Source organism: Salvelinus alpinus, chromosome 12 (genome assembly GCF_045679555.1).
Source record: "Salvelinus alpinus chromosome 12, SLU_Salpinus.1, whole genome shotgun sequence".
In the NCBI taxonomy this organism is placed as follows: domain Eukaryota; kingdom Metazoa; phylum Chordata; class Actinopteri; order Salmoniformes; family Salmonidae; genus Salvelinus; species Salvelinus alpinus.
Window position 1 is genome coordinate 55229483 of NC_092097.1, and position 10522 is coordinate 55240004.

A 10522-nucleotide genomic window follows, 5' to 3' on the forward strand; every position below is an offset into this window, starting at 1 on the left:
TTCCATAACAAAGAAGCACCACCTAGATGGCTACTTTAAAATGTTGGAAGCCCTCAATGGCAGTGTTCATGCCAAAATGGATTTCATCCATCTAGAGTCCTCTATCTAACTCCATGAGACTGACTCAATAGCCAGGTATAGACCAGCAAACGCCGGCCCCTGATTGCAATGAGGTGCACCTGGAGACAAAGTGATACACCTGGGTTAATTAAGACATGTCACATAACATAAATACCAGGTGTATTGGGTCTTGTTGACATCAGTTGCATTTTCTCTGTTACTACCACTCCTGTACCTGGAATCATGTGCATGTTCAGACTGATGGCGGTCATATGTGAGTATACAAAATCTGTATCTGATGCAGATTAGAATTTAAATATATACGATCAAATGTTTGTAATAGAAGAATGTCATATGATTTGAGGGACATTCAGTTCCTATTGGGCAAAAAAGTATTCAAAACAAAATCATTAACAAATGTTGTGACATCTTGTGCCTGGAATAAGAGACCAAATGCTCAACTTGACTATAATACACTTAGTATAACTGAAATGTATTAGTATAGAGACCAATGCTGAATTCTAGCTTCATGGTACAAGTGCATATGTTGTGAGATGTTGCTCAACTAGCTGTGTGATGTTGTTTCAGTGCTGGCTGCAGCTTGCTGTACACTAACGGATGGAGGTACTGTATGTAATAATGATACTACTTAACCAAGCTAATGTGAGTGGTGTGTAATTCCTTTGATTTGTCCTGGCAGCAATCAGCATCACGTGTGAAGGCTCTGATGCTTTACTGCAGTGTGGTAAGCTACTCAACCCTACAGTATACTCACCGACCACCTATGATAGTTTCTACTGTAGATTAGCATCACTAGCCCACACCATAGAGACCCAGGCTTGTCTCTCCGTTGTCCCTCACCTTTCTCCTTTTCATTGTCTCTTCCCCATCTCCCCCAGATGGAGGTAAGATTCAAATCAAGCGTGCCAACTATGGTCGTCGTCAACACGATGTGTGTTCCATTGGGCGCCCCAATAACCAACTCACCGACACCAACTGCCTCAGCCAATCCACCACCAGCAAGATGGCAGAAAGGTACTGGAACCTGTGTTTACCTGTAGGAACTCCTTGACTAGTGTTAACCAGCAAGATGGCAGAAAGGAACTCATGACCTCTACCTGTCTTTGAAACACACAGATGCGGTGGGAAGAGCGAGTGTGTTGTGCCGGCATCCAATTTCGTTTTTGGAGACCCCTGTGTCGGGACTTACAAGTACCTGGACATCAAATACTCCTGTGTCCAACAGCAAGAAACAAGTCAGTCTCTGAATGTGTGCTAATAACACTTAGTGGTGGGCACCAATATCCATAATTAGATTCAACGTACTATCGGTACGACTGTGGCATGTTGGGATATTGTTTAATACTCCTACCCACTTTACTCTTTTGTAAAAGAGTGCACTCTGCTGATAGCTAGAAAAGGAATAGAATAGGTTGGTTCCTCTATGGTACTAGATTGCTAGCTATGTTTTATTAAATGCCGTCTTATGGCCACAACGTTTCATACGTGCATGGGTTTCTCAACGTGTAAACCACCCTCACCTGCTAACTAACCCTAGCTAGCCAACAAGCTGTGGTTATTGAGAAATGTAGCCGGCAACAACTTTAGTTAGCGTAGCCTATAGGGAGGTCAGGGACCTGGAAGTGTGGTGCCAAGACGACAATGGAACTGATTGTGGACTACAGGAAACGGAGGGCCGCGCCCCTCCCAACCAGGAGGCTAGAAATATTTGGTATCAGCCCTCCGATCCTCAATTCTACAGCTGCACCATTGAGAGATTTTTGACTGCCTGCATCACCACTAGGTATGGCATCTGACTGCAAGGTGCAACAGAGGGTAGTGTGTACGGCCCAGTACATCACTCAGGCTGGGCTCCCTGCCATCAGGATCTCGACACCACGTGTGTCTGAAGGCCCTACATACAGACTCGAGCCACCCAAGTCATACTGGTCTCTGCTCCTCCATAACAAATGGTACGGGTGCACCAAGTCTGGAATCAACAGGACCCTGAACGGCTTCTACTTCCTCCAAGCCATAAAACTGCAGAGTTGATTATCTGCAACGACCCTTTTTGAAGGAACTTTATTGACTTGTCTCATATGCTGTTCCTTGTTATATGTACATATCTTGCTCCATTAGCTAGCAAGAACATGGAAGGGAAGTATTTCGAGCTTATTTGATGGTTGTGCACGCTTAATCTGGTTTACCACTGAATGTTTCAGTGAACGGTAACTAGCTAGCGCAACTCCCATAGATTGGTAGGGACTATAGCTAATCTGACAGATGGCACAGCACAAACTGCATAGAAATACAGATTTGGTTTAGTGGGTTGACCTGTTTCGCCAGTTTAGGTGTAGCCAGCCAGTTTGCTTAAAATGGAAGTATTTTGAGAACTGCTCACAAGGAATTGAAACTACAAGTTAACGGTGGAAAATGAGGCACCTAACTTTGTATACTTTAGTTCATGCTGACATGCTTAAAATGCACCTGAAATCAACATTCCTTATTAGTGCCCATCACTAACACTTCACCAGGCTAATATATGTCTGGCCAGTGTGGTGTAACTCCTGTGTTGTCCTTGCAGTAAGCAGCATCATATGTGAAGGCTCTGATTCTCAACTACTATGTGGTAAGCTGGTCAACACTACCATACAGTGTATAAATGTGGTGACGTATGTTAGTCACTAGCCCACACAAACACCCAGATTTGGTAATCCTTTTCTTCGTTCTCTTCCTCAGATCGGGGTGAGATCCATATTCAGCGTGCCAACTATGGTCGTCGTCAACACGATGTGTGTTCCATTGGGCGCCCACAAAACCAACTCAAAAACACCAACTGCCTCAGCCCATCCACCACCAGCACAATGGCAAAAAGGTACTGAAACCTTTAGTGTGCATATACCTGTAGGCACTCATTGGCTGTGATGTTAAGCTCTACCTGTTTCACACAGGTGTGACGGAGAGCGCCAGTGTATCGTCAAGGTATCCAACTCCGTGTTCGGCGACCCCTGTGTCGGAACCTATAAGTACTTGGATGTGGCTTACACCTGTTACTGAATGTGAGGTTTGTATATGTTCATGCACACATGACTGGGAACTAGAATGCTGGTACTGATGGTTTGTCTTGCAGGATATCTTCCTGGGGAACCTGAAGATGTACAAGGCTTCTGGGACATTTTCATCGGGTCGTGCTGTTTTCCTCCAACCGCCAAATCGACTTCAATGACCATTGTAAACCTGTGCATTTTGTGCTGAAACATTTCTTAAACAATTTCTGAACTGTGGTTGTTGGTCTGAATTAAATGATGTGGCTGGAAGACGTTCCTGTTGCCTCTTGTATATTACTAAATGTCATACCAATATTACTGACCATGTGTCCGGTATTCTCTCTTACACACTTTTCTCGGCATTCATTTGTACCTGGGTCTAACGTGCCTTTGTCTTGATGTCTGTAATCTGTGCCCACCTTTAGGCAGTTGTAGACAAGTTTAATACTCATTGTGATCTCTTTCCTGACCACCTCTGGCGGCGTGATCTGGATGGTCAAACTATTTATATATCAACTGTACCTGCCTCAACTCACTGACAGGTAGTACCATTGACTTATGATGTCAGCAGGCATCATGATCCAAATTTGTATGCTTCACCAGCTAATCTGGTCACAAAGCAGACCTGGATGGGTTAGACATTGTTATACAATGTGTAGAACCTACAAACTTTGATCATTAAGTCATTGGATCAGATCATGAACCAAATGTTACCGTGAAGTGTAAATTAAGCTGGAGTCTATTTCGTCTCTTAAACATACTTTCAGGGAAGTTGCCCATCTACATCACATTAGTCATCTAACAGCCTCTGATCCAGAGACACACAGGAGCCAACAGGTTCAACGCACTGCTCAAGGGCACATCGACAGATCTCGCACTATCAAAAACGTCTGCTTCTGCTTCTGCAAGTGGTGCTGGAGGGCCAGTAGGAGGCACCCTTTCCTCTGGTCTAAAAAATATCCCAATGACCCAGGGCAGTAGGGTGCCGTCTTTTGGATGGGACGTTAAATGAGTGTCCTGACTCTCTGTGGTCACTAAAGGTCCCATGGCACTGACAGCAAGAGTAGGGGTGTTAACCACAGTGTCCTGGCTAAATTCCCAATCTGTCCTTCATACCATCATGGCCACCTATTCATACAATTGGCTCATTTATCCCCCTCTTCTCCCCAGTAACTATTCCCAAGGTTGTTGGTGTAAATGAGAATGTGTTCTCAGAAAATGAACTTGTTTAAATAAAACTAAACAAATGAATTAATATAGATAGGCACATTGTATCTTGTCTGGTTTAGCGTCCCAGATAAAGCTAAATGTTTTTTGCTCTTATGATTTGAAAAACGAGTCAGGAGTACAGTCGTGGCCAAAAGTTTTGATAATGACACAAATATTAATTTCCACAGTTTGCTGCTTCAGAGTCTTTAGATATTTTTGTCAGATATTATGGAATACTGAATTATAATTACAAACATTTCATAAGTGTAAGGCTTTTATTGACAATTACATGAAGTTGATGCAAAGAGTCAATATTTGCAGTGTTGACCCTTCTTTTTCAAGACCTCTGCAATCCACCCTGCTGTCAATTAACTTCTGGGTCTGACTGACAGATGGCAGCCCATTCTTGCATGATCAATGCTTGGAGTTTGTCAGAATTTGTGGGTTTTTGTTTGTCCACCCGCCTCTTAAGGATTGATCACAAGTTCTCAATGGGATTAAGGTCTGGGGAGTTTCCTGGCCATTGACCCAAAATATCGATGTTTTGTTCCCAGAGCCACTTAGTTATCACTTTTGCCTTATGGCAAGGTGCTCCATCATGCTGGAAAAGGCATTGTTCGTCACCAAACTGTTCCTGGATGGTTGGGAGTAGTTGCTCTCGGAGGGTGTGTTGGTACCATTCTTTATTCAAGGCTGTGTTCTTAGGCAAAATTGTGAGTGAGCCCACTCCCTTGGCTGAGAAGCAACTTCACACATGAATGGTCTCAGGATGCTTTACTGTTGGCATGACACAGGACGGATGGTAGCGCTCACCTTGTCTTCTCCGGACAAGCTTTTTTCCGGATGCCCCAAACAATCGGAAAGGGGATTCATCAGAGAAACTGACTTTACCCCAGTCCTCAGCAGTCCAATCCCTGTACTTTTTGCAGAATATCAGTCTGTCCCTGATGTTTTTCCTGAAGAGAACTGGTTTCTTTGCTGCCCTTCTTGACACCAGGCCATCCTCCAAAAGTCTTCGCCTCACTGTGTGCAGATGCACTCACACCTGCCTGCTGCCATTACTGAGCAAGCTCTGTACTGGTGGTGCCCCGATCCCGCAGCTGAATCAACTTTAGGAGATGGTCCTGCCGCTTGCTGGACTTTCTTGGGCACCATTAAGCCTTCTTCACAACAATTGAACCGCTCTCCTTGAAGTTCTTGATCTGATAAATGGTTGATTTAGGTGCAATCTTACTGGCGGCAATATCCTTGCCTGTGAAGCCCTTTTTGTGCAAAGCAATAATGACGGCACGTGTCTCCTTGCAGTTTACCATGATTGACAGAGGAAGAACAATGATTCCAAGCACCACCCTCCTTTTGAAGCAAGACAGAGTGATCTCCAGCCCAGCCTTGTCAGCACTCACACCTGTGTTAACCTGTTTGGGCTGCAGGGGCAGTATTGAGTTGCCTGGATAAAAAGGTGCTCATTTCAAATGGCCTCGTACTCAATTCTTGCTCGTACAATATGCATATTATTATTACTATTGGATAGAAAACACTCTCTAGTTTCTAAAACCATTTGAATTATATATCTGAGTAAAACAGAACTCATTTTGCAGCAAACTTCCTGACAGGAAGTGGAAAATCTGAAATCGATGCTCTGTTCTAGGGCCTGCCTATAAATGTGCTTGATATTTATTAGTATACATGCACTTCATACGCCTTCCACTAGATGTCAACAGGCAGTGAGAGAAGAAATGGAGTGTATAACATGATCTGAGGTCGAATAAGAGCTCTTGGCATGACGTGACCCCAATTTCCTGTTTTCTGGAACGCGCGAGAAGGGACCTGGTATTGCCTTCTGTAAAGCTGTCGTTATAGACGACTAATATCTCCGGCTTTGATTTTATTTGATACATGTGACAATATCATCGTAAAGTATGTTTTTTCAATATAGTTTTATTAGATTATTGAAATTTTTTCGGGACGTTAGGCGTGTGGCTTTGTCTGCGTTTGTTCAGGAAGGAGAGCTTCGCGCCACTTTGCTAGCTTTCCGTGCTAATTGACTGGAGAAGAGGACATTCTAAATCCAAACAACGATTGTTCTGGACAAAGGACCCCTTGTACAACATTCTGATGGAAGATCTTCAAAAGTAGGACCCATTTTATGATGCTATTTCATATATCTGTCGAACATGTGAACTAGTAGTTTGCGCCCAGATTTTGGGCACGCTCTCGCCATAACGTAAACTGCATGTCGTAATGAAGTTATTTTTAGAATTTTAACACGGCGATTGCATTAAGAACTAGTGTATCTATCATTTCCTATACAACATGTATTTTTTAGTAATGTTTATGAATAGTTATTTGGTCAGAATATGTGAGTGTCAGAAAAATATCCGGACGTTGTGGGAAAAAGATGCTACGTTAGCACAATGTATAACCACTGATTTCAGCTCTAAATATGCACATTTTCGAACAAAACATAAAAAAATATCTTTTGAATTTCGCGCCCTGCTCTTGAAGTGGCTGTTGTCATATTGTGCCCGGCTTCGGGCTTGCAGCCCAAAGAAGTTAACCTGTTATGGCTGCAGCCCGGTGTCAGTACACTTATGACAACAGCCCGTCCAAGTGCAGGGCGCAAAATTCAAAAGATATTTTTTAGAAATATTTAACTTTCACACATTAACAAGTCCAATATAGCAAATGAAAGATACACATCTTGTGAATCCAGCCAACATGTCTGATTTTTACAGCGAAAACACCACGTATATTTATGTTAGCTCACCACCAAATATAAAAAAGCACAGACATTTTTCACAGCACAGGTAGCTTGCACAAAACCAACCTAACTAACCAAGAACCAACCAAACTAACCAAGAAACAACTTCATCAGATGACAGTCTTATAACAAGTTATACAATAAATAAATGTTTTGTTCGAAAAATGTGCATATTTGAGGTATAAATCATAGTTTTACATTGCAGCTACAATCGGAAATAGCACCGAAGCAGCTAGAACAATTACAGAGACCAAATTAAAATAGTTAAATACTCATCATAAAACATTTATGAAAAATACATGGTGTACAGCAAATTAAAGACAAACATCTTGTGAATCCAGCCAATATTTCCGATTCTTTAAGTGTTTTACAGCGAAAACACAATATAGCATTATATTAGCTTACCACAATAGCCAAAAACACAACAGCATTGATTCAAGCCAACAGTAGCAATAACGAATAAACCAGCAAAAGATATTACTTTTTTCACTAACCTTCTCAAAATTCATCAGATGACAGTCCTATAACATCATATTACACAATACACATATTGTTTGTTCGAAAATGTGCATATTTAGCGGCACAAATCGTGGTTATACAATGTGAAAACTAGGCAAAATGCAATAACAATGTCCGGAGAAATCTTGGAGAGGCACCTAATCTAATCAATAACTAATCATAAACGTTACTAAAAAATACAAGTTGGACAGCAAATTAAAGATAGCTTAGTTCTTAAAAACTTCTTGTCAATATGGGGGCGCCATTTCGACTTTGTAAAAATTCGTTCCCAAATTAAACTGCCTCGTACTCAATTCTTGCTCGTACAATATGCATATTATTATTACTATTGGATAGAAAACACTCTCTAGTTTCTAAAACCGTTTGAATTATATCTGTGAGTAAAACAGAACTCGAGTTGGAGCAATCTTCCTGTCAGGAGTTGAAAAATCTGAAATTTCGAACTCTGTTCCTGGATCAGTTAAATCATTTGCAATTATTCTATTGGTCGACAAGCACTGCATGCGATTTCCCCTAGATGTCAGCAAGCGTTGAGAGTTGGAATGGTGTTGCTAGGCAGATCTGAAGCAGTATAAATAGGCTTGGCACGAGGGGTGCACCCTTTTCATCGCTCGCCACGACGCAAGACAGACCTCAGAATGGCATTCTGAAAAGCTCACGTTATAGGCCTTAGATATATCCGGCTCTGATTTTATTCGCTATAGGTGTTAGAAACATCATAACGTATTTATTTTAAACCGAGTTATATTAGTTTATATGAGTATATTTGCGATTTTCGGAATTTCAGTTGTTCTGCGTTATGAACAGTTGGACACCTCTGCGCCACATAGCTAATGTTTGCTGCTAGTTCCAAAGTTGAAGAGGACATTCTACAGCCGAGCAACGATTATTATGGACAAAGGACAACTTGCCCAAGATTCTGATGGAAGCTCATCAAAAAGTAAGAAGTCTTTATGCTGTTAATTCGTATTTATGTTGAAAAATGTTAAACAATAATTCCGGCATTAATTTCGGTGCGGTCTCGCTGTAACGCACGCTGTATGTCGTAGTAACGTTAATTTAAAAAATCTAACACAGCGGTTGCATTAAGAACTAATGTATCTTTCATTTGCTGTCCAACCTGTATTTTTTAGTCAAGTTTACGATTAGTTATTGATTAGATTAGGTGCCTCTCCAAGATGGCGCCGGACAGATTGCTTGAAGTTTGGCTACTGTTGACATTGTATAACCACGATTTGTGCCGCTACATATGCACATTTTCGAACAAACCCTATATGCATTGTGTAATATGATGTTACAGGACTGTCATCTGATGAAGTTTATGAAGGTTAGTCAAAAATTATATATCTTTTGCTGGTTTGTTACGATCGCTAACCTTTGCTGCTGGTAAATGGCTTGTGTTTCTGGCTATTGTGGTAAGCTAATATAATGCTATATTGTGTTTTCGCTGTAAAACACTTAAAAAATCTGAAATATTGGCTGGATTGACAAGATGTTGGTCTTTCATTTGCTGTACGCTGTGTATTTTTCAGAAATGTTTTATGATGAGTATTTAGGTATTTGACGTTGGTTTGTAATTATTCTGGCCGCTTCGGCGCTATTTCAGATTGCAGCTGCAATGTAGAACTGTGATTTATACCTGAAATATGCACATTTTTCTAACAAAACATATGCTATACAATAAATCTGTTATCAGACTGTCATCTGATGAAGTTGTTTCTTGGTTAGTGACTATTTATATCTTTATTTGGTCGAAGTTGTGATAGCTACCTATGCAGGAAAAAAATGGTGGGAAAAAAAAGTTGTGTCTTTTGCTATGGTGGTTAGCTAATAGAAATACATATTGTGTCTTCCCTGTAAAACATTTTAAAAATCTGAAATAATGGCTGGATTCACAAGATGTGTATCTTTCATTTGGTGTCTTGGACTTGTGATTTCATGAACATTTTATTATATGATATCCCTGTGGCTTTAGGCTAGGGTATGCTAGTCAGCTTATTTGATGGGGGGATCCCGGATCCGGGGTTGTGACTCATTAGAGGTTAAGGAGACACTTAATCAACACAGGTGACCCCCAGGGGTGTGTCCTCAGTCCTCTGCTGTACTCCCTGTTCACCCATGACTGCGTAGCTTTGCACAACACCACGGTTGTAGGCCTGATAACCAACAATGACGAGTCAGTCTGTAGGGAGCAGGTATGTGAACTGGCATTGTGGTGTCATGACAACCTCTCCCTCAACGTTAGCAAAACAAAGGATTTGATTGTTGACTTTTGGAAGCCGAGGACGGAACATACCCCGGATCCACATCAACGGGACTGCAGTAGAGAGAGTCACAAGTTTTAAGTTTCTCAGCGACTACATCACTGCGGACTCGTCATGGACCAACATGACAACAGCGTCTCTACCTTCTAAGGTGGCTGAAGAAAGTTGCCATGCTGCCTCCTCTCTAAATAATACTACTGCACCATCGAAAGCGTCCTGAGCGGATGCATCATGGCCTGGTATGGCAATTACTCCGTCCACAACTGCAAGGCACTCCAGCGCGTTAGTCAACAACACCTCTGCAACGCTGATCCTCAAGACTGGGGCCCCACACGGGTGTGTGCTCAGCGTCCTCCTGTGCTCCCTGTTCACCCATGATTGCGTGACAACTCAATCGTCAATTTTGCTGACAACAGTGGTAGGCCTGATTAACAAAAATGACGAGACAGCCTACGGGAAGGAGTTGAGGGACCTGACGGAATGATGCCAGGAAAATAACCTCTCCCTCAATGTCAACAAAACAAAGGAGATGATCGTGGACTACTGTAGACAGCAGATTGAGCTAGTCCCCATCCATGTCAACAGGGCCGCACTGGAGAGGATGAAGAGCTTCAAGTTACTCGGCGTGCACATAACTATAAACCTGAAATAGTCCATTCACA

General features: G+C 42.0%; 1 protein-coding gene across 4 annotated transcripts; it reads left to right on the top strand.

Moving 5' to 3' along the window:
- Positions 1-215: 215 nt before the first annotated feature.
- On the top strand, positions 216-3377 carry LOC139536370 (L-rhamnose-binding lectin CSL3-like). 4 transcript variants are annotated; one of them, XM_071336856.1, is made up of 9 exons: positions 216-334; positions 649-684; positions 761-805; positions 960-1095; positions 1198-1316; positions 2645-2689; positions 2800-2935; positions 3012-3119; positions 3191-3377. In XM_071336856.1, exons 1-8 carry the CDS (start codon positions 304-306, stop codon positions 3115-3117), a joined length of 654 nt encoding a protein of 217 aa, XP_071192957.1. In that variant the 5' UTR covers positions 216-303; the 3' UTR covers positions 3118-3119; positions 3191-3377. The 4 variants fall into 4 exon arrangements, with proteins under 4 accessions (XP_071192957.1, XP_071192958.1, XP_071192956.1 ...); XM_071336855.1 differs by having other exon boundaries at positions 242-334; positions 3012-3124; XM_071336857.1 differs by lacking the exon at positions 649-684 and having other exon boundaries at positions 238-334; positions 3012-3124.
- The last annotated feature ends 7145 nt before the right edge of the window (positions 3378-10522 follow it).

What these genes read in the sequence shown, in the direction of transcription:
- LOC139536370 (XM_071336856.1), top strand. Translation starts at nt 304, where the DNA reads ATGTGCATGTTCAGACTGATGGCGGTCATAT. An exon ending in CAGACTGATGGCGGTCATAT is followed by an intron (nt 335 to 648) that starts GTGAGTATACAA and finishes ATGTTGTTTCAG; the next exon opens with TGCTGGCTGCAGCTTGCTGT. An exon ending in CTGTACACTAACGGATGGAG is followed by an intron (nt 685 to 760) that starts GTACTGTATGTA and finishes TTGTCCTGGCAG; the next exon opens with CAATCAGCATCACGTGTGAA.